This window comes from Electrophorus electricus, chromosome 18, assembly GCF_041902795.1.
Source record: "Electrophorus electricus isolate QZ-2024a chromosome 18, ASM4190279v1, whole genome shotgun sequence".
Taxonomy (NCBI): Eukaryota; Metazoa; Chordata; class Actinopteri; order Gymnotiformes; family Gymnotidae; genus Electrophorus; species Electrophorus electricus.
In genome coordinates, this window is record NC_137514.1 from 11209133 (window position 1) to 11233608 (window position 24476).

The window sequence follows — 24476 nt, forward strand, 5'->3', positions numbered from 1 at the left end:
CACAAACCAACGCAGCAAAAAAAAAAAAAAAGGATCAAGCAGTGTTTCCTCCTTCGTATCTTCCCGCCGCCTTTCTGCATAAGAGACCTCGAAACCTCACATCCCCTGCACTAGTTCTTTAGCACTCTTAACGCGTGTTTGCGTGTAGTCATGCAATTCCGCAGCCGTCTCTCCAAAGCACCTGTCCCGCGTGAACAGCACGCGCCTGCCGTGCGCGGTCGGAGCTCGCGGGGGGCGCGCTCTGTATCTAGGAGGAGGTAAACACTGCTGGAGGTCTCAGCTGGAACATTCAACACGTCGTGTTGCCACCTCGATAAAGTCGGCATGTGTTTTTTCGCCGAAAATGGCTACGCGAAGACAGCGGGGGATACCGTTGAGCTCAGTAAGTGTTGTTTTGTTTTTGGTTTGCTTTTTTTTTTGTACGTGCATCAGGTATTGTTCGACACAACAGCTCTGCTCTCCTAATGTCAGATGCCTAGTTAGCTAATAATTTCTACAGTTCTACAAATACAAACAAGGCGAACTATATTGGCTTGTTAACTTTAAAATGTAACTAGCTATTTAAGTTATGTAAGTTTTCGTCAAAGCTGTTTATACATAGCTAACGCTGTCTATGTAGTGAACTAACGCAAGGTGTTTCATTCTCAAGACAACTCACCTTGAAGTTACTTGCTAGATAACATTTGTTTGTTCAATTTAATACCGCAGGATTTAAAAACGCTACTGTAACCTAGATAGCTACTAGTGTAACTTAGCTGTCTTTCTCTGTCAGTGTCTATCTATCTATCTATCTATCTATCTGTCTATCTATCTGATCTTTTATGGAGCTGTTTGACTTTTAGAACAACGTCAGTGGCAACAGCTAGGTTAGCTGTTCTGGGTTTAGACTATTTATTAAGTATCTCCGATTAGATAGCGAACTACTCATACATGAAAACATTTATCATTTTCCCTTTAACGTTATCCCCTACAGCTCAATCCTAAATTTCTTCACACCAATTCCACCAGTCATACCTGGCCCTTCAGCGCCATCGCTGAGCTAATCGGTGAGGTTTTTTTGTCTTTTATGAAAACAACAGAACACTGTCGAACTACACTAATTGGGAAGCTTAACTTTTCGATTGATCGTTTGAAAGCCCATGGAACAGAAATGGTTGATTTCAGCGTGTCCCTGTGTAAATGTTATCTCTCACTAGTGTTTTATACGTGTTTCAGATAATGCTTATGACCCTGACGTCCGGGCCAAGCAGTTCTGGGTGGACTGGACGCGTATCAAAGGTCTGGACTGCCTGTCGTTCATGGATAATGGTGAAGGCATGACCAGAGCCAGACTGTATAAAATGCTTAGGTAATCTCGAGTGAGCCACACTCCATTCTCAGTTTCCGACTACATCTGTCGTGACTGTAATACTTCCCATTACTTCAGAGACTACTTGACTACTTATTTACATGTACGTGACTATATCAGTCCTCTCCTAGCAAGTCCATTTGGGCAAAATGCTGAAAGAAAATTGTGCCATCCACCTAGATTTTTAAAAAGTAATAATAATAATAATAATAATAATAATAATTATTATTATTATTATTTATAATGCTGTTGCTGGAATGAAGCAACATCACCGTCCTTCAACATTCTTCCAGCTTTGGTTACAGTGACAAGAAAGCTGTGAAAGACCACGTTCCAGTCGGCATCTACGGCAACGGCTTTAAGTCAGGGTCCATGCGTCTGGGGAAGGACGCGATCGTCTTCACTAAGACGAGGGACTCCATGAGTATCGGCCTGCTGTCTCAGTCGTACCTGCAGGCCGTTAAAGCCCAGCAGATCATGGTGCCTATTCTCACCTTCAGACGGGATGGACAAAACCTGTATCTTCCGCACCGCCCCACCGCTGCGTGAACAGCTGCTCATGTGATCACTGCATGGCTTAAGCTGCTGTGTCCTTCTGCATATCGAGTGGTGCCAGCCACTCACAGGTGTCCGGTCATTCATATGCACATTGCCTGGCAGGCAGCTTAGCGCTCTCCTCTGTGTCTTTTGTGTTTTTTGTACTACAGTGTTGCGCGAGTGCCAGCAAACAAACGCAAAAGCCAAAACAGGTTGGCTATTTGTTGCAGTGAAACAGCTTGGAATATTACAAGTGATGAAAAAGAAAGCAAAATTAATAAGAGGCTGATTAGCTGGCAGTGTAAAAGTTTTAAAGTAGTTGCCTTTGCCATCGAAATGTCCAGTATTTAATGAACCAGGACCTTGACCTTTGACCTCAGAGCAGAGGACGCGGCGAGCCTGGAGGCGATCCTCACGCACTCTCTGTTCAGCACAGAGAAGGAGCTGTTCTCAGAGCTGCGTGCCATCGGTGCTGCCGGGCCCACCGGCACACGCATCATCGTTTGGAAGCTGCGCACGTGAGCTGCACGCAGTAGCCTTTTCACACAGTGGGAGGTCGGGACGAGAGGTGCGTGGGGCGTCGGTGCCGATTCTCACAGCGTCCGTGCCCTCACTTTCCCAGAACCTTGAGCGGTGAGACGGAATTTGACTTCGCTGCCGACAAATACGACATCCATATCCGGGCGAGCGGCAGCGAGAGAAGTAGAGAACGCCGGGCCATGTCCCCGGAGAGCGACTGGTCGCTGAGAGTGAGTGCTCACGCCTGGCGGTGCCTTTCGGACTGCAATTTGGGCCCGGGGGGGGGGGGGGGGTTTGTTTGTACATCCTGAGACTGACAGAACACCTTCTGCTTTCTCCTCTGCAGGCGTACTGCAGTATCCTGTACCTGAAGCCACGTATGCAGATTAATATTCGAGGAGAGCGAGTGAAAACCCAGCTCATCTCCAAGAGCCTGGCACACATTGCCAATGACAGCTACAGGCCCGCCTTTCTAGTATCCTTTAAAGGAAATGTGTTTGTCTTTTTTTTTTTCTTCTTTCTTTCCATAGTTTAACTCTGTCCCCTTGTGCGCCTCGAGACCAGTCACTGTGACATCATACTTGAAGTGTCTGAAGTAATTGCTCCGTGACGTCCTCTGTCAATATGTCTAGCCATGATGGTACTCTGACAGATACGGTAACGTGTCCCAGATGTGAGCGCTTTGCTCTTTGTCTCACATTCTCTGGAGATTCTTGACAGAGTTCACAGACCAAACGTATTCGCATCACCTTTGGATTCAACACTAAAAGCAAGGAGCATTATGGTATCATGATGTACCACAAAAACAGGCTTATCAAGGCTTACGAGAGAGTGAGCTGCCAACGCAAGGTAAGAAGAGAATCAACCTTTGTCACTTTAAAATGTAATTTTAGGTTTGTATTATTGATTTTATTTTTGCAATTTACTGAACAAATACATCGATCCCCTGACGCTTTTAATCTAATGTGTCACGTCACTGCGTGACTGTTCCCGGAACAGGCAGAGAGAAAGGGCATCGGAGTTATAGGTGTGATTGAATGTAACTTCCTTCAACCAACCCATAACAAACAGGACTTCGATGACACGGAGCAATACAGGTAAAATGCATTTGCCTTCTCAATCCACTTGGGGGCTGGTCTCCTAGACCAAACCTAGCCTTAGACCGCTCCTGTTTAGTTTCAAAGTTCAAAGTTCAAGTTCAAAGAGGTTTTATTGTCATTTCAGCTATATACAAGTACACAACAAAAACGAGACAGTGTTCCTCCAGGACCATGGTGCAACACAAAACAACAGTGCAACAGACAACATGCTACACAAGTGCAAACAGTCCAATATAGTGCAAAAATGTCATTAAATAAACATTAAATAAACAATAATAAATACAGAACAGGACAAATACAAAATGAGTAGACAGTGCAATTATTTAGTGCAGTACACAGTACTGGGCATATGTAAAGCGAGTTGTGCCTAAACCGAGATGAGGAGAAACCGAAATGAGCCCACAGAGTTGGCAGTGCCAGCACTGTGGTCTGAGGGTTCCATCTGTGTGTGCAGGAAAACCATGCACAACCTCAGCACCAAGCTGGAGGACTACTGGAACGAGATCCGCTACAGGCGCAAGAAAGACGATCCGAGATGCACCATACCGATCGAGGACACAGCGTTAGTGCGCCACCACCGCCTGGCCCACACTCGTGATAGATGCTCCTTCTTTTGCCCCAATGGCTGGCTGGCAGGTTCCCAGTAAAAGCAGTAAGAGATCTGTAAACACGTTGCTCGATGGACGCATGAGGCTTGCCCGCCCTGTTTTGCGAATTGTTCCCGCGAGCCTCGACTGCAGAAGAGAGTTCTAGGATTGCCACGGACAATGATGTTTGCACACGACGCTGTCTTATGCTGCATTCCAACTGGGGCAGCCTTTATATAGAGTCAGTGGGGTACAAGTGGCTGTTACTCGACAGGTGCTTTTGTATGCGAAGGGTGCAGTTAGTAATTTAATATCTCTTCCCATTGTTTCTCCGCATTTCCAAACTGTTTTGTGCGTGTGTGTGTGTGCGTGCCTGCATGCGTGTGCGTGTGTAGGAAGGCTCCAGATCAGGTCTGGGTCCAGTGCGACAGCTGCCTGAAGTGGAGGAGGCTTCCAGATGGCTTCGACTGTAGCCGCCTGCCTGAGAAATGGTTCTGCAACATGAACCACGACCCACAATTCAGGTGACACCAGGAAACACTTTTACCCACTGATGTCATGCCTGGAGACCTAGAGCCGTGCCACAGGGGTGTGGGAAGGGAGTGTTTTGGCTGGGATCATGGTTGCCAGATCTTGTATAAAGTAGAGCTTATGGAATAACGAAGAGGGAAAAGGACTAATTCGGCTACACTTTGGCTCCTCCCTTCCGTTGGACTGCTCTGCACTGTTCTGCACTAATGGCACCTGGGAGGGTTTCAGAAGTCACACTAAACCCCGCGCACCCCTGGGGCAGTACTCACCCCCTGCAACGATGCTAACCCCTGGGGAGATGCGCACCCCCATGCAGAGATCCTAACCCCTGGTGTCGCAGCTAGCTTCCACAGCCCAGTGCATCACTTTTCCGCAGACTAACAGCTACTTCACGTTTGCCCAGCTGTCAGATCTCCTTCGGAGCCTCCTGTAGCTGCCACAGTGGGTCGAGTGTGGTGCTGATGAACGCCAAGGTCATGGGTTTGATTCCCTCGAGGAGTCCCCGTGCCGTGCTTCCGATAAATATGCAAGCCACCCGTGATGAGAGCTTTTGCTAAATGCCATAAACGCAGAGCCGGAGATTAAAGCGCTCTGGCTTCGTCCCGCGCCAGTGGGTTTCACACATCCAGTTCAATTTAATAACAGAAAGGCTCAGAATAGACTAGTCTGTGCTCGCCCCAGCCACCCTGAGGGTGTCGCGTCATGGAAACAGTTGTCCTTTTACACTGCTGTTACTAAGATCAGTAATACCATTTCAGTTTTTATTGCCATGATAATATAGCAGGGAAGATGGGTGGTTGGATCGTGTAGGGGACTTGCTGTCGCTCTTTGAAGTTCTGACGAGCTTTAAACGAGCCATTCCTCGCACCTGTTGGATTCTGAGCAGGAGCTGCATGGCGGAGGAGGAGCTGGAAGACCAAGAGGAGGAGCAGAAGTCATACCCCAAGCCCTTCAAACGCCGGTGAGACACTCCGGCACCTGCAGCTCACGTAACAACGTTACGATGCATTAACCCCCCGGTACTGACATTCACTCCACTCTGGTTCTTAACAGGAAGAGAAACAGTAAAACTCTACAGGAAGAGAGCACGCCAGAGGTAAGCTAATATCATTATGAGGATGCCCCATCTAGTACTCTGGCATCCTCTTGCCCTCTTGTGCACTCTTGCATATGCATAATGTTGAATGGAAATACACGCTTGTCAGATTTTCTGACCCACTTGCCCCTAGGGATTAGACGCTCCAAACCTGGTAGCTCCTCTGCCAGCCAGACAGCCTAGGAACAATGTATCCTGGCAGCTGTCTCCGTCTGGCATGCCCACCAATAGTGGGTCCGGCCTTCGCATTCTCTCACCTACCGCTACTAACGCCCTCTCAGGTTCGTACTCTGCTGGCTGCCTCTCGACTCTTTCACTGGAATCTAACTAGGAAAGTCTCAGCAAAACACGGTCGGAGATGCCACTGTTGATTGCTGGCAGTGCGATGAGTTGTTTGTGTTACACACTTGGAAACCTTAGTGGAGGTAAAAAAAAAAAATAAATAAAAAATCTGGTTCTGCAAACAATGGTGGCACCGCATTGAGCCACCGGCTGAACTTGACATTTTGTTTATGAGCAGAAGGAAAGGTCACTGTAGGAGGCCTGAGCAGCTAGGAGTCAAAAACAAGCCACTACCAATAAATATCCAACAAGTAACATTCATTTTGCACACTCATCTTGTAAATTAGAACTCATGCTACCATCATTTCTGAGTCCTACATTAATTTCTTTTTTTTTTTTTTTTTTACTTTTAAAGCTCAGATGATTTTTGTTTTGTTTTGTTTTGTTTTTAGACTTGAGCCCATCTCTAGCTCAGAGATCACCGCTGCCTCTAATTAACCTCACTGCCTTCTCCGACTCACTGAAAAGGTTGATCCTGTTACAGTTGTTCCTCATACATATTGATAGTTATGCATATAATTTTATTAATTGCCTAACAAGAGTTTGCAGACTGTCGGTGTTGGATTTTTTATTTATTTATATTTTTGGTGCCTGTTAAAGGATGAAACTGAAACGTTTCAACACTGAAGCCACACCCACATCAGCGGGTGTCACACCTCGTTCGCCTTTCCATCCCTCTGCCCAGCCACAAGGGGGCAACAGCTTTATTCACGCGGAGGAAAAGCTCGCGGCATACAGAGACGAGACCAAGTGGGGAGAGGCGTCGAAGGTCAGAGAGAACTCAGACAAGCCAGCAGGCAGAGTGGCGAGTCAATTGATGGTGAGATCGGAACCCTATCAGGAGCCTGTCCCGGAGGAGGACGAGGAACGGGATGGAGACGCCTGGTCTGAAACGATGTGCCGGTGGGCCCTGGAGGACGTGGTGGAGCCAAACTTCAAACAGGAGGACGGCGACCGGGCACACGAGGAGGAGCTGGAGGAGAGGCAGGAGGAGACGTGGACTCCACATCAGCAGCAGGAGGAGCTCTTGGAGAGGATCCGGGAGGCGCTGGAAGAGAGGGACGCCTGCAGAGAGGATGTGGAGGCACTGCGGGGCAAATGCACCGCCCTGGAGGACGAGAGGCGCAAGCTCCTGAGCACGGTAGGAGTGGACGCTCGCACGCGGCCCCCCACCCAACATCCACATTACACCAGATAACAACTGCCAAGTTTATGGCGCGTCCACACTCACTTTTTCAGAAGGAGCTGGAAACTTTTAACTGTTTTTACTTTATGATCTCCCGACCCCTCCAGCTAGAGAAGGTGGAGCAGGAGAAATCCAGCCTGTCTTCACTCTGCAACCACCTGAAGCAGGACCTGGAGAAGCTGAGCGGGCAGATTGACAGGGGGGCGGGGCCAGAGCGGGAAGAGGCAGAGCGCAAGCTGAGCAAGCTCCGCCTCAGCCTGGCCCGCTTGCTGGTCTGCTTCGTGCCTGCCCTCAACCTGGAGCACGTGGACGTCAGCAGTGAGGTCATCGACGAGCTGCTTGACCAGGTCTTGGAGGAAGTCACCTGAGGTCGTCTGAACGCCACGTGACGTCAGATTCGATCTGCTCTTTCATCACTGGTCAAATGGCCACGATGTGTTTAGAGGAGATGCCAGTGTGAGGTCGTCGCTACGTAAAGGGCATTTAGCATGGGAACTGGAGACAATAATGGCAGTAACAGGCCATACATGTTTCTGAGGCAGTTTTTATTGCAAGCTGTTGCCACAGACATCTGAGTCATTTGACAGTTTTCGTCTGTGGATGAAAGAATTGAATGTAATAATTTTAAATGGAAAAAAAGGTTTTTATTATTGCTGTTATGACTTTATTGTATGGGTATAAAATTAATTCGGGCTGTTAAGTAATACTCATATTGCTTTTTGTTTGTCAGCACAGTTAAAGACAATATATTTTGATTATAAGTGTTAGACATTGTATTTTGATTATATTGTTTACATTATTAGCCAAGTCTGTTTATATGATATCTGTGTGGCATAATTAAAACAAGACAAACTGTTTACAGGTAATTGTGGGATCTGTCCTGTGTATTGGACTGCTGGTGTTTTGTGGTATTTATCCAGTTTCATCTTAAAACTCCAGTTTTCTGTGTTCTTCCTTCCCCACACCTCCCCTTTTCGTTCTCCTCACGGCAATTTGTTCTCTTCATGACCTTTAGAAGACGAGAATCTATTGTATTGTCTTCCTTCTTACAGGTCCTGCCGATTTTCTGTCAAAATAAAATAATCACCTCAACAGGTTACTCGGGTTGCCTGTTGGTTGATTCTCAAGATCCCCGTATACAACCATGGCTACGATGTCAGCCCTCCCATCTAGGTGAGGATTTGTAACACAAGCGAAACAGTCTGCTCCAGTGAATCAAATAACCATGCAGGCATGACAAGGCCACATCTCATCACTTTCTTTCCTTTTGCGCATGGACCAAACCGATTCCGACTCCACGGCTCAAAGTGCAGGCATTGTTGGGCCGCTCGTGACGCCCGGGCCTTCGACAGTGCCGCTCATCAACCGAGTCCCATTGTCTCGCTGCGTCCTCTCAGCGGCTCGTCAGCGTTGGACCTCCTCCCCCCTCCTTTAAACGAGCCCTCCCCCATACAGGATAAAAGCAGCACAAAAACATATGACCCAAGTATCAGTTTCAGCCAACATAAGTGTGCTGTTTCAATTCCTGAGTCATAGGTCAGGTTCCCTAGGCTATCTCGCCCTGACTCTGGTGCCAGAAGACGAGCTAGTCTGTCCTTATGTGAGATATTAATAGATGGTTGTGAGTAGTCAGGTGGAGCCTCCAACTCCCCTGCGGAGCTCCCAGCCCATGGCTCCCCTTAAGAGTACTTCTCTGGCAGGGCCGGTGCATTTCCAAGGGTCCAGTGTGCGTTCTTGGATGGCTACGTGGATGTCTGCTAGTTAGGGGCTACAGTGACCAGAGAGCTTTGAAATCTGTAGTTAAACAGGTCAAGTATAACTTTCTTAGCCTGTTCCAAAGCTAAAAGTGCTAATCCCTCCCTAGAATAATTAATGACCTTCTGTCAGAGAGGGCAGCCTCTGACCTCCATGCACACACAACACTTAAGTGTGCCTGCTAGGTCTATCAAGCTACCATGCATATTTATTTTAAGAATACATGAATACATTTTTGAAATCATATGGAATAATACAACGCTGCAGCAAGAATTTAGACAGGTAAATAAATTCTGGCTTCAAAACAGACCACCGTAAAACATTTTTACTACCAATTCCTTATTCATTAACATCAGTTGTTTTTGCGGTAACCCGGCGAAAAAAAAAAGACAAACGGTCAGAAAAGAAATACCGAAAATGACCACGTGGGGGAGCTCAATATTCACAAACTTTCTTATTCCAACGAGGCCTACAGCGCTGGAAATACTGTAGACGAAATTATGGTGTCACTAAGCATTACAAGTCAGTGTATTTTATTAGTTTTTATTTCATGTAGAAAATAGATTTACTAGGCTACAACCTTCCTGAACAGACGTGCCTCGCTGATACTAATAACTGTGTCAGATTGAAGCGTCTCACAACTAGCTGGAGACAACCCAAATATGTCGGTAGCGTTGCAGATAAACCACAGATAAAATATTTGACGTTCGTGGATATTATCAGAAATCTTTTGTGGGTGTCGATGAAGAACCTGTAACACATTTAATGTTTAAAACGTCGTTACATTTTAGCCATCATGGCGAAGCCACCGATGTAGTAAGGCTAAGGTCCGAGGAGCGACCCCTGCCGCCGTGGCAGGCAGCGGTGTGATGTCCTAATGTGGACACAACGGACGGCATTTTGTGTCTTCTATTAGAGAGAGAGAGAGAGAGAGAGAGAGAGAGAGAGAGAGAGAGCGAGAGAGATAGAGATAGATAGTATCTTATGCATATAAAACCTGCTACATGGGTTTTTAAGTCTGCATTTCAAGTCACATCATTTCTTATAATAGGCTATGACGGTGATATGCAGTCTACAGATCATGCCATCATGCACTATACCTGTGACACCTGTAAAATGAGCCTTTACTGCTGATCTGAGAACAGCTTTGAGCTTTGTAGTTTTTCTTAAAGTGAATTAGGATTTGGCTTTCGGTCAGCAGCAGCAGAAGCAACAACAACAACAACAACAGCAAAAATTTAAATTGACAAACAAGCAAGAACACCTTTAGAAATAAGAGAGCCGAGGGACCCTGGGAAATGACAGACGTATTAAAGACGAGATATGTGGAGGTGAACGCCATGACAAAAGAAATAGATATGAAGGTTTAGGAAGATATTAATCTAGATAGAAAAACACTACATCTCCTAAAAACAGCAACCGTTTTTTTCCAAGGAGGTGACGCGATCCGTCTGAGTGATTAAACTTGTTACATTTGTAGCTGGAACACAAACACTTTTAAAACAATTTCCATTCAGATTTAAGATCAGTTGTTCCGACAGCTAAATGTTTCACTGTGAATTCGGAACGGAAATGCCAATTCGGTTTTGTTTCGTTTTTTTTTTTTTTTTTTTTTAGACCTACCAGCCTATTTTTAAACCTATTTAGTTCAAAAATACAGATCTAACACAGATTGAGCTTCACCCAGTCTACTTCCATCGTAGTTACTGACTGAAAAAAACCCCAATCTCTCTCTCTCTCTCTCTCTCTCTCTCACACACACACACACACACATCTAGCCTGTAGATCAGTAAACTGGACGGTTACTCAGAGCGGCTGCGACCAGAGGACTGCAGCCTTCGTAAAAAACCGAGCCAGGTCTCTTTAAACGGCTTAATCTGAGCGGGGTCGTTCGTGATCTATCCCACACGAAAATACTACTCCCGCCACAAGATACATCCCAAATTCATACTAAATACGTGTTGTAAAAGGTTACGGGATTATCTAACCCCCGTCTGATTATCGCTCGTTGCTACTTTTTAGTTAAGAGGAAACACTGGCTGAACGTCCATTCTCCAGAGGAGACCCTTTTTTAAAAAGTTTTTTTTTAAACCATTTGACGACGTTTCTGCTTCGAAACGCTTCAGAAACTAAGAGCTAAATTTGACATTCTGCACGGCATTTAAGCGACTGGAGGACAGCGCACCCCCGTCAGAGGAGCCCAGATAGTCGAGCTCGATCTCACCAATTCTCAATGGAAAGGCGTCTGTTCGGCCCGGCCCGCCCTCTGCACTCATGTGAGAGTCTGTAACATGTTAACTCTTTACTCCCAAGGACACTGCTCACCTTCGTGTTCACGGAACACGGCGGCAAAAAAAAAAAAAAAAGGTATCGCTTTCCTCACAGATTTAGGAAACCGTATCGCAGCAATAGGAATTCGTTGTTTTCCCGTTTCCCCTTTGTGGTAATAATAGATGTCAGACTACGCAACACTTCAATCTTCGATGCAACCTCGGTTTAATCCGACGTTTACAGTGGGCCCTTGACCTGTATCAAGGTAAAAGCAAGTGGTTTTATGCTGACATGAAAGTACGCCAGCGTCTAGCCACCTTATATGACTGGCACACATCTGTCGACCTCCCAGCTGTTATCCCTCGTTCCTTCTCTTTTTCTGTCACTCATTCGCTTTTGTGGCATGCTTGTGATTTTATGAACTTCAGTTCCTCGTTTAACTTATTACATGTGGAAGAAAAGCAAGGAAAAAGAGGATATATATATAAAATCTTCCCTGGTATTTGTATTTGTAAAAGAAATCAACACCTTCAAGACAATTTTGAATGGGTCAGAACTTAGAAAGTTAAACCAGACGCTCCACTTTCACCTCCCAGATTGGGGTCTGTGGTTCATTGTTCATAAACCCACACCTCCCCCCTTCTCTCTCTCTCTCTCTCTCTCTCTCTCTCTCTCTCTCTCTCTTTCCCTCTTCCTCCCTCTCTCTCCCCCTTCTTCTTCTTCTCTCTCTCTCTCCCCCTTCCTCTCTCTCTCTCTCCCTCCCTTCCTCTCTCTCTCTCCCCCTTCTTCTTCTCTCTCTCTCTCTCTCTCTCTCGGCCCCCTGCCCACCCCCCACTTTTTCTTCACTCTCCCTCTCTTACTCCCCGTCTGAGCTACAGAAGCCAGATGAGCGGACGAATACTGTCCGCCACCTACGCCCCCACCCCCGAAAACGAGGGAGAGAGAGCGAGAGAGCAACAGTGGTGACCCCTGTAAGCCTAGTCGGTGTGTGTGTGTGTGTGTGTGTGTGTGTGTGTGTCAGACTTTAAGGAGCTCACAGAGAGACACAGAGTAAGAAGGAAAGGGGAGTCTGAATAGTGATAGAAGGGGTTGAGAGCGAGTGGCAAGAGAAGGCTTGAGACACAGCGTGTGTGTGTGTGTGTGTGTGTGTGTGTGTGTTGGGGTGTGTGGGTGTGTGTGTGTGTGGGGCGGGGGGGGGGGGGTCGCCTTGTTTGTAGCTTGTCAGCAATTGCCTGAGACAAGCCTCCCCCTGCATGTGTGAAAGCTACTTGGGTGAATGCCTGGACCGTACCAAGTGCAAGCAAAACGGAAGGGGGGACAGGAGCAAGAAAAACAGATCAGACTGGAGACAATAGGCCCCTGAAGTGTTCCCCCCGAGCCGCTTTGATGTTGTCCTAGCGTCTAGATGCTGAAGGGGACCGAGGACTGCGGCGAAGAGGAGCCCTTTGTGTGGATGTGTGTGCGTGCCCTTTTCTTCCCTTCTCCCGCTACTCCTTCTTCTCCTCCGGGCCGGCGCGGACAAAGGGGCGGGGGGACAAAAGCTCGGGGAGAGCTAGCCGAGGAAACGAACGCCGCGAACCCAAACGATCCCGTGTGCGTTTTTGTGCCGGCGCTGCGTGCGAGAGAGGGGGGCCCGCGAAAGAAAGGGAGTGAGGCGAGAGAAAGAGGAGGAGAAGCTGCAACAGCACAGCAGGCTTAAAGAGAGAGAGAGAGAGAGAGAGAGAGAGAGAGAGAGAGAGAGAGAGAGAGAGAGAGAGAGAGAGAGGGTGAGTAGCCTATGTCTTTTTCTTCAGTGCCAGCTTTTTTTTTCCCTGCCTGTATTTTTCTTTTGGGAAAGGTGGGGGGGGGGCATGGAGTTTGTCCATGGCTGGTTTAAAAATGGCATGGTGTTTATGGGTTATTCCTGGTTGCACTGTGTGTTTATGTGTATGTTCAACTGTTCACCTACTATTACCCACCAGCTATGGTTATGTTATTCTTAGTCCATGAGAATGTGTGTGCGTGCGTGTGTGTGTGTGTGTGTGTGATGGAAAGAGCTGGGAGAGAGATAGTTTGGAATGTGTCATTGGATAGTCTGAAAACGGCTTGTTCAGCATGCCAGTTGTACCCCCATCGCCACCTCCCCATCTCATCTCTCTCCCTGGATTGGGAGAGACACAGTGCCAGGGTGATATTTAAGAGATTTGAGGCTGGTGTGTGGCTGTAGGGTTTTTTGTTTTTTTTCTCCCTCTCCCTGTGTGTCAGCTTTGTCACTCTCGGCAGCAGGTGAATTGTGCAGTGATTGGAGCAGTGTGTGTGGTGGGTGTGTGTGTGTGTGTGTGTGTGTTTTGGGGTGGGGGTGGTTCTATTCTGCCTGGGGGGCTCTCTGTCTGTACCCAGCATGGCGGTCGCAGTCTGCTTTCACTCCACCAGCTGTTCCGAAAACCTGCAGTGGGACCTCTTCTCTCTCTCTCTCTCTCTCTCTCACACACACACACTCTCTCTCTCTCACTTCCTTGCTTTCTGAAAGGTTCAATGATCATCTCAAGTCTCTCACGAGAAACACACCACACACACACACACACACACACAGTGGCGTCTATTTTGCCCTTTTATTTACACTGCTAAGGCGTATTTTGAAGAGGCCGTGACTGAGTCTGGTATGCATTACCCATTGTGTTCTTATGTTTTAGCAACAATCGTCCTGTATCAGCTCTACTCTACATTTACAGTTAGCCTACCTGTTATTTAACATTCCCTGTAAATCCTGATGGAATATTAACAAGTTGGATGTTGGATAACAGTTGGTCAGAATGGTACAGCGTGCCAAAAGTGGCAGTGCAAGGGTACGTAACAATAATTCTCTTCTTTTTCGTTGTAGTCAAGGCTTCCCTTGCTATTCCAGCCATGTGGTCAGCTATGTGTTTAACCAGTTCTATGCACCCTGCAGATATGTGAAAATATTGGCTATCGCATGTGTAATCGCAGTGACATGGCACAGAATTTTGATGTTATTTTATGATCTCGTGAAAAAGATTCTAAATCTCGGTGATCATTTTACAGGAATGGGGGGGGGGGGGGGGGAATGCTCTCCCACTGGCTGAAAGGCCATTTAGTTGCCATGCTCGCCGCTTAGGGTGGGAGATAAAGCAATACCACCATACCTGGAGACTTTTTCATGTCACGCAATAACAAACATGAGGGTTTTTTTTTTTTTTTTTTTTAATTTTCTAACAAGTTGAAACAGATATGGCTTACCAAGAAAACGTCCATGGATTTGGCTTATTTTCCATGGCTAATACTTGAAGACGTCCCTATATACAGTCATTTAGTGTACATTAAATGTGTAGAAAGTTTTTACATTGTGGAAATGGCTTTTTTTTTTCTACTTTAAAAAAAAACAACAACTTTCCATCATCTTAAGCTTTCCTGTGCTCCAGGTCATACAGAGCACATTCACTTGGAATACTGAAAAAACAAACAAACATTGAAATAGTATATCTTTGAGTACTAAAAATTGATTGAGGAAAAAATGTAACAAAATCGGCAAATGAAAATAAAATAGTAAGACATTGGCAGTTAGTCTGCTTTCTATATTTTGTAGGAGTGAAAAGATATAGATATACTCAAAGATAGACCATTACAGACAAAAACAATAAAATGAAATAAGATACACCTTTATACATTCACCAAGGGTAAATTTAGATGTTACATCTGTATATGATACAGTGAAATAGTAAAAATATGGTACAAAAAATAGTATAAATGTGTGGAATATAAGTGTAATATAGAATAAAGTGAGATGTAGTAATACAATATAGCAATATAGCATATTATTTGTCACTAGCTAATGTGGAAGGAAAAAAATTCAAAACAACTTAAACAGGTTTAAGTATCTTACAATGTAATACACACCACTGATTCTTAAACATCAAGAAAGAATAACACCAACAAAAACATTTTCAGCAAAGTTTGACATTGACCAGTTATCAAATCCTTATGACAAATGACACACATACTCTTTAGGGAAGAGTCCAGAAACTGAGAGTATAACTCCATCTTAACCGTGATAGTCTGACCTGTCTGGAGTCTTGTCCTGTCAAAGTCCTTCAGGTCGAAACTGCAGAACATGTAGGACTCACTGATATAAAGGCCTTCACTTCTGAACACTGGCTAGCTACTCGTGGCTGCCTCCAATTTATCAGATTTATCTGTCAGATTGATCAAATCTTGATTATAAGCAGTTTAGTTTATAGAATGTCTTATGAAGTCTCAGCATTCATACTATGTTAGCTATTAGGCAGATTAGTCAGACTATTAGCTAGATAGCTAGCTGGTGGCAAGCTAGGTTAGCTAGCTAGTTAGTTCTTTCTCTCCAATGTCCAAAAACAAATTATTGTCCAATCACCTGTGAGGGGTGATTCCCCGAGATCAGGTTTTGATTGTACGACAGCTTGTACAGTCCCAAGATACACATGACTTAGGCATTTTTTTTGTAGTCCAGTCTCCTGAGTTATGACAAGTTGCCCAGACCAATATGTCGGCGACATTGATGCACAATGCAGCAAGTAATCCAGCGTCTACGTATATGCACTCACTGACCACTTAATTAGCTACCTTTTCAACTGCTCGATAACACAAATATCGAATCAGCCAATCATATGGCAGCAACTCAGTGCATTCAGGTATGTACACATGGTCAAGACGACCTGCTGAAGTTCAAACTGAGCGTCAGAATGGGGAAGAAAGAGGACTTTGGATGTGACATGGAGGTCAGTGCTTGACAGACTGGTCTGAGTATTTCAGAAACCGCTGATCTACTGGATATTCACACACAACCATCTCTAGGGTTTACAGAGAATTATCTGAAAAAGAGTAAATATCCAATAAGTGGCAGTTCTCTGGGTGAAAATGTCTTGTTGATGCCAGAGGTCAGAAGAGAATGGCCAGACTTGTCTGAGCTGACAGAAAGGCAACTGTAACTCAAATAATGGCTCATTACAACCAAGGTATGCAGAAGAGCATCTCTGAGCACACAGCATGTTGAACCTTGAAGCAGATGGGCTGCAGCCGTAGCAGACCACACCGGTCACTACTCCTGTCAGCTACGAACAGACAAGATTGGAGAAGCACTGAGTGGTCTGATGAGTCTCAATTTCTGCTGAGACGTTCGGATGGTAGGGCCAGAATATGGTATAAACAGCATGAAAGCCTGGATCCATCCTGCTGTGTATCAACAGTTCGGGCTGGTGGGGGTGTAATGGTGTGGAAGAGATTCTCTTGGCACACTTTGGGCCTCTTAACACCAATTACGGATTGTTTAAACGCCACAGCCTACCTGTGTGTTGTTCCTGACCATGTCCATCCTTTTATGGTCACAGTATACCTGTCTTCTGATGGCTACATCCAGCAGGATAATGCACCATGTTGCAAAGCTCAAATCATCTCACACTGGTTTCTTGAACATGACATGACATCTTGATCTGGTTTCTTGAACATGACACTGTACTCAAATGGCTTCCAGTCACCAGAGTTCAATCCAATAGAACACCTTTGGGATATGTTGGAACAGGAGATTCACATCACAGATGCGCAGCCGACAAACCTGCAGCAATTGCGTGATGTTATCGGGTCAATATGGACCATAATCTCCAAGGGGTGTTTCCAGGACCTTGTTGAATCTGTGCCATGAAGAATTTAGGCAGTTCTCAAGGCAAAAGAGTGTCCAAGCTGGTACTAGCAAGGTGTACCTAATAAAGTGGCCAGTGAGTGTATGTATATAGTACCCATTATCTAAGAATGGGAATGCTTGTATCCTAAAGCCTAGATAAATTGTACTGGCCACGACGAAATTTAGCTTCTTGATAGTGAAATTATAAATCTATAAACACTTAGAATACAGCTTATAATGATTTGCTGTTGTGAGAATAGTGGAGTGTTTTTGCTGTCCAATATTTCTTTGTAATGAGCCCCCGTGAGTTTATTAGTCACTACCTGTGTTAGCTAATTAGCATCATTAGCAGCATGGGAGTCTGAGGCCGCTGACCAGCATTACATATAGAGGATATTTCTCCAAAAAGTTCATCCAAAGCATTAATTTACTTAGCGTTCTGAGTGATAATTAGCTACTGAATTTGTCATGGAAAGTCTGTCAGTTCCAACAGTTCAAAGCATTATAACTACAGTATTCATGTTTGTAAATACTTGTCCAAGAGGAATGTCACCAGTTCTGGATCCCGTTTTATCCTCCGCCTTTTGGAAAAGCAGCTCCAGCAATAACTCATTTTTCACGCTTTTGGTAGAATGCCCCCCCCCCCCCCCCCAGTACAAACACTTGGCAATGCAGGCCACTTACCAGATTCCGCCATGTTATCGAAGCCAAGAACTGCGTTGAAGAGTGGCTCAAAGTCACTGACAGGAGGTCAAAGTAAACACAAAACCAGATCCATCCCAGAATGCAGTTTTTCAAACCAGTTTTCTCAGGCACCTAATACACTAATGTGCAGATGATATTACTAAAATATTTTTATTATGTTCTACATGTCTATTAATTACTAAGAAAAGGGGAATTTTAATAATGCATATTATTAAAATATTATTTCATAACTGACAAACATAAGCTAGTTGTTACAGTACAGTGTAATTTGATGGTGTTACCACTGGTGGTTGTTTACAAGTGCTCTACAACTGGTCAAATCTCTTTTAATAAAAATGTTTTTAAAATACTGACAAAACTCACAAAAGGTTTAGAAGTATGTATAATGGTGTAATTTGTAATGATGTTGATATCCATATTTTATCCCTCATGAGGAGAGAAATCAAGAGAAACAAAGAGAGAAAGAGACAAGACTTCGAATTTCTCACACACACAAAGCAGAGACAAATGACTCCACAATCCCATTAAAGGCCAACTCCCAACTCTGTGATAGTGGATGACTCAAGTCTCCTTAATGACATTTGAGGTGGGCTTGATGTCTTAAACTTGGACCTTTGTCAAAGCCGAAATGCCTCCACATCAAACACCGGCACGCTCCTCACAGCGGCAGAAGTGAGGTCAGATCTGTGCCCACGCAAACCTCAGGCGCAATCAGTGCGCCGGGCCTTTAAAAGTGTCTGGGAGATCAGTCGTGTCGACGCATTAGTCCGTCCCACTGCCGCGTAATGGCGGATTTGCACCAGGCCAGTCTTGTTTATTCCCATCCGATTTGTGTTTGTTTATGTGTTTACTTAGGGTAAAGGTTGTGGTCTCACTGGCATTTAGCAGTCGAAGGATTTGTGAGGATGTTAGCAAAGAAAAATCGGGGGGGGTCAGCTATGAACGAAAGCTGGCCTAGAGGCTCTGCCATTCCCAAACGTTGCTTTGAGTAACATGAGATGAAACATTACACAGAGCTGTAGTCTGCGCCTGTGTATGTGTGTGTGTGTGTGTATTTCGACTCTCAATTGAGAGAATAATATGTTAATGCTTTGAGTATGTGAGTGAGTCATTGTATGGCAATATCTAACAGCAGCTCAAAAAAAAAACCATCTGATAAACTGTATTTGTTACAGAACGCTAATCTGAAGTAAAATATTTCTACATAAAATGTTGAACGAAATATACATTCTTGGAAATGAAGTCTTTTTTTCCCCTTTTGTTGTAATTACACACGTGCACACTTTCTTACTGTACAGCTGTCCCCTTGTTATTAGACCCAGTGTGTGTTCCCATGGTGTGTCCAGTAGTGCAGCGCTGCACATAGTACTAGTAGAGCTTCAGGAACGTAATGATCAGGCCTCACACCACCCCAGCCCCCCACCCCCCTCTAATCATGCTTTAAGACAAACAGAGAGAAAGCAAAATTAGAGCCTGAGAGAGACAGAAGTAAATTATGGAAGATGAAAAGCCCCAGAGATCTGCTGCTGCGGGAAAGAGGAGAAGAGGAGAGAGGGATTCTCAGGAGGGAGAAACGTTCGTCCAGAGAGGCCTCCAAAGGAAACAAATGGGTTTATTCTTCACAGTTGTCAAATTTCCAATGCATAAATTATGGCTGCCTTACAGCAGCGGTTAATAACCCACAGCAAACATAAAACGCATTTAGTTAGATGACAGTTTAGTTAATACCAGGTTACGCCAGCACGCAGTCATAATTGTTTCATTATCTCGGCAAGACCTCGGCGAATCCTGGTTGGTCTGCCGAGATATTCCATGCACAAAAAAAAAAAAAGAGGAGGCAGGGAAAGAGGGGCTAAGAGAGAGAAAGACACAAAGTCTATTTCTCCCCTTTTCGTGCAATAATCCGGCATTCTCCAGGCTAATAACTTCCTGAATGGGCGAGAGTGATTGTTCTGAGGCAGTCTCTGCCTCCGTGGCGAGATGGTTGTAAATTCATTTAGAGGTGCCCATCGCACCCGGATGGAGGGAGAGAGCGAGGAGGAGGTGGAAGATGATGTCCTGGGTCTTTAAAGCACATTTGTATTCATGGCATGATGAAGGAGGTGCGGGAAGAGGGAGTGAGAACAGGAGAGTGGCAGGGAGAGAGAGAGAGAGAAGGGAAGAGAAAAGGCCCGGCGCTGTCAGGACCGGCCGATGGGGCAGGCAAGGACGACGGGCGTCATCAGCGTAGCCAGGGAGGTGTGGTGGCGGTGTATCGCAAAACGGACGTGGCCGCGTCAGCGTCACAGCGCCGCTATGTAAAGAATTCGGCCGTTGGGCTACGCCTGCGGTCTTATGATCTACTGGCTTCTCCCCCCTCGTGACACCGGCAAGGTAAACAGGAGGCACTTCACACCAGACAGTGATGATGTATAGCTTTCAGTAACATTTTTATGCCCTGTCGAAAATTCAATACCAATGATAATGTGTCAGTAATGACAAGATGCTTGATCTTAAGGCGTCTTAATTGGATCGAGGGTGTGAGGGTGTGTGTGGGTGTGTGTGTGTGTGTCTAAGACAAATACACATTATATGTGTGAAGGAACACAGATGTCAGTGACTTAGTAGGTGTTGAAGGTCCCAGTCATTTGTGTGGAGGCTTCCACCTCAATGCTTCTCTGTTCTTCAGTCTTTTGGAAACCAAGCCATTTGGATGTTGCGGAATCGCACCAGTTGTGTCTACATCAAATAAAATTAAAACACTCGGGCAACTGCATGAGTCCTTTGTGATATCAGTCAGTTGATTCTTGGCAGACTGTGGTGATTGGATAGAACACAAATTTGCATCTAAATTTGTATTGGTTAGATCCTCTCCCCTCCCCCTGAAGGCTTATGCCCTTTTAGTGTTGCGGTGAAACGACCGCCTGGGACTGGAATGTATTTGCGCGGCGACGTCTCAGTCTGACGTCGCGTGTGATCTGGGTGAAAAGCGGGGGTGGGGTGGGTGGTATAATTTGCGTCGCCTTTGAAGCCTTAGCCACAGTGTGTCACGCACGCACACACAAACACACACACACACACAAACACACACACACACAAACACACACACACACACACACACACACACACACACACACACACACACACACACACACAGAGGCAGCCAGTAGGAGATGGAGGAATGCGTGCCATTGCTCCAGCTCCTTCTTCTCCCTCGTTCTCCTGCTCTGCAGCAGGTGTGTGCCTGGTCTGGATTGGTGTTCTCTTGCTCTCTCTGTTCTTCTCTGGCATGTTTTCTGTACACCCCCCCGCCCCCCAAACCTCCACCTGAAAACCTGTTTTCCCTGTGCTCCATCGGTGAGTCAGGGCATATGCTTTCCACACCCCTTCGACAACCATTTACACCAGACGCTCTGCATCCCTTGCACACACACATACACACACACACTCTTACTTGACTCTCCTTTTTGGCACACTGCAGTGCCAAACAACAGACACAGGGAAGAGTGAAAAAATCAAACTACACCTCATTCGTTCGTTCCCTCTCTCTCACTCGTTCTCCCTCTCGCTCTCCTTCCCTTGTTGCGGTCCAGCCTCGACCTCCCACACTGGGCTGGCCACTGATGGGTTTAGCATCAGCACTGCGCTGGAGACCTGGACCATCGATTGTCCCCCTAATCGACATGGATTTCTGCCCAACGTGATGAAAATTTTGCCCCGGCTTATCGCTAAAGCAATTTCTAGAAGCTGGAGGGGGAAAAAAAAAGGCTGGCGCCCATTGATAATTGGCGTCGACATTAACATGCGCTCTTCGGGCCTTTTGACTGGGGCCGCAAACATCACCAGGAGTCATCACCACATGGGCCCGTGTAGTGCTGATGTCACATTAGGCGGGTATATGCAAATGAGACTTCTAGCAAATCCCAACTTTTTGGGGGTTAATTTTTCAGAATGTTGTGAGAATCCTGACTGGGCTGAGGTGTTCCAGATGATCATTCTGTGGGTGTTTTGATGAATTACAGCACTTAAAGGTGATTGAAAGGGTTTCCCAGTGTATTTTACTATATGTGGCAATCATATACATGTTTCAGGCTTTAATTAAATGATTTTTATGTTTGTCCCTGCTCTTAAGATATGAGGCTCGATAAATATTTGAAGACTTACAATTAATTTACATTAAATTAGAATTGAATTTAGACTTGAATTTGAATTGTTAGAACACAGAGTACAAAACAATGTGTAGTGCAAGATGTGCTCTGGAAACAAACAAACAAACATCAACAACAACAACAAAAAAACTTGTTCCTTTAGGGCATGTTAGTTTTGGAACAAAAGTTCTTTGTGCACTGTAATGGATAGCAGCTACCCTATTCTGGCAATCTAGGAGAACCTCCTTAAAGGAAAACCTTGCTCAAAAATGAAAGGACTGCTAGTAGCTATTTGGGAACAATTAGCATTAAGCAAATGGTGTGCTGGGTAACCCTGCGAGTTTTAGTCATGTTAGAGGGAAGTGCAAAACCGATCCCAGATCAGTGGCTTTGGGCTGAACACTTCCAGTTTGAATATTGCAAGTGGTGGTCATGTGATGTGTTGGCATTGCTCCAGATCTCTCCCTGGTAGTCTTCCTTTTTTCCGCTTTCTCTTTCGCTTTTGCTCTCGCTAATAACTTCCCCATCTGTCCCCGGGACTATGGAGCTTGTTCAGGTCCAGTTTCATCAGAAACAGGCCTCGTCCCGACTGCTTGAGCTGTCCTTATTAAGACCAGAGGCCCACTGCTACTAGCCAGACGTGCTAAACTGGGTGCCATCTTGGCTTGACTAATTGTTACTCCACCTGGAGCCATTTTGGCTCAAGTCAACACAGTTAATCCAACAGCACCCAGCTCACACTCCCATGTCCTGCTGGTTTTGGTTTCTACCACCTACCACGTGTCACAGATTGGCTGTGGAGAGCACACACCTGTTTCCCAGGTAGAAATCAGTTCATTAAGCATCAATGACAATGGAGACTTGGAGACAGCACACACTCTAAGAGGCTCTTGCTGCCATCTTGGCTCCTGTCTGTATGGTTAGCATGGCTGCCATCTTGGATCCTGTTTCCAAGCACCTGTGACCACACACACCTCAGTTTACTGAAAGCCTAATGGTCTCAGTGTGAACCTCACCGCTGACAGCAGCAATGATTTCTCAGTGGTTTTGTTTCATGCAACACGCTAATACCGCTATGCCAATAATGAGACTTCAACTGGTCCAAAATGTCACATTTGTGTACATAATATATTGTTTGTTCCATTAGATGTTATAGAAGAAGAACTAGAGAATGAGGGGGAGAGAGAGAGAGACAAACTGATAGAGGGGGTAACAGAGATAGCAGTTTGGGGCTGAAGAGGCAACCTGCCAAGACAGAGAGAGCAGAGGATAAAGAGAGAGGGATACAGATCAGTGGATGAGGAAAAGAGAGAAAAGGAGGAGAGAAGAGAAGGAAGATGAGAGAGAGGAGGAGAAGAAGAAAGCAGAAGATGAGGAAGAAGGGAGAGACAGAAAGAATAGAGAAAGAGCAGAAGATGAAGTGAGAGAAAGAGAGAACAGAGAAAGAGGAAAATGTGTGTGTGTATATATGAGAGAGAGAGAGAGAGAGAGAGAGAGAGAGAGTGATCCAAGGCGCAAGAGTGACAGCAAACCATAGCAAGAGGGAACGGGAAAGATCACTTATCTTCTAAGTGGATCACCTGCCTGGATTGGAGAGAGAGAAGAGCATTGTTGCCATGGTATCGCTGGCTGTGTGTGCTTCTATGCCTGGTGTGTAATCATCGCTGACGCTCAGACTCCCTTCCCCCACCCTCTCTTTAGTCACAGAGAGAGAGAGAGAGAGAGAGAGAGAGAGAGAGAGAGAGAGAGAGGTCTTTTCAGCTGATAATTGATTACAATCAACAGATTCTTCCACTCACTTCAGGCCAATCAGGCACTACAGTATAAGACACACCCGAAGACAGAAAAACGGAGAGTGAGATAACGGGACAGTTGACGTCCAAATCCCCTCATATTATTAATGTTACATCACACAGGCCTGACCTTGAAGTAGCTTTTCTTAGCTTCAAACTTAAACCGTCACTTTTTAAGATTAACCGTAATCAACAACTTTCTGAGTGATGCTAATGTACCCGCCGACTTAGCCATAGCTGTGTGTCCGTTTTTCATGCACCTACTCCACTATATGTGTTCAGTAGGCTACGAGACGTACATTTTATGCGCAACGCCAATTTGTACTAAATCCAAGTCAAAACTTCACAAAGAATCTGAGAGTAGAAACAGATATCAACCCTTAGGTCGGCGGAGTCGCCAGTAACACTTTCGTGAAATATTACTGTCCTAGAAGAAGACGGTTTTGTACTCCACAACATGGAGGCCATGTGGGATTCACACTATCCTAAACTCTTTATATCCGTGGACCAAGGAAAAATGAGCTGGACTGAGGACAAATGTTTATAATTAACTTTTTTCAAAACGTAAAGTGTTGTACTTCTGCGAATAATGCAATTCGATAGGCACACAAGCCGTTTGACAGGCCCATGTTAGCTTTCTTTACCTCTAGTTGGCTAACGGTAAACGGCGGCGCTTCGAGATGAAAACCGACGCGTACATTTAGCATTGATATCCTAAAAACTTTTTTCTCTTTCTTTCTGTCGCTGTTTCCGTGTGGTCATCACTCTGTTCCTCCATATTTTACCTGCCGGTGCTTCAAGCCGCGGGTGACAGAAATCCAATTTCGGCGCGTCTCCGGGAAGAGTCCCTCCGGCTGAGGAGGGCGATTGGGAGGCTTCTATTTTTCTCATTCTCCATTGCCGTGGACGACCCGCATCCTTCCGGAGAG

The 24476-nt window shown here is 45.6% G+C and overlaps 2 protein-coding genes across 2 annotated transcripts in view; both read left to right on the forward strand.

Moving 5' to 3' along the window:
- Window positions 1–206: 206 nt before the first annotated feature.
- Window positions 207–8345, forward strand: morc3b (MORC family CW-type zinc finger 3b). The gene is made up of 17 exons (XM_027010179.3): window positions 207–382; window positions 974–1046; window positions 1216–1348; window positions 1642–1866; window positions 2266–2403; window positions 2508–2634; window positions 2751–2879; window positions 3134–3253; window positions 3404–3501; window positions 3959–4066; window positions 4487–4615; window positions 5509–5583; window positions 5676–5718; window positions 5852–5999; window positions 6453–6528; window positions 6661–7201; window positions 7354–8345. Exons 1-17 carry the CDS (start codon window positions 344–346, stop codon window positions 7612–7614), a joined length of 2463 nt encoding a protein of 820 aa, XP_026865980.2. The 5' UTR covers window positions 207–343; the 3' UTR covers window positions 7615–8345.
- Window positions 8346–12478: 4133 nt separating this feature from the next.
- Window positions 12479–24476, forward strand: part of bcl9 (BCL9 transcription coactivator) — a 67034-nt gene continuing 55036 nt past the window's right edge. The window contains exon 1 of the mRNA XM_035535127.2: window positions 12479–12731. The gene's annotated coding sequence lies outside the window, so the exon portion shown is untranslated. The remainder of the gene's footprint in view (window positions 12732–24476) is intronic.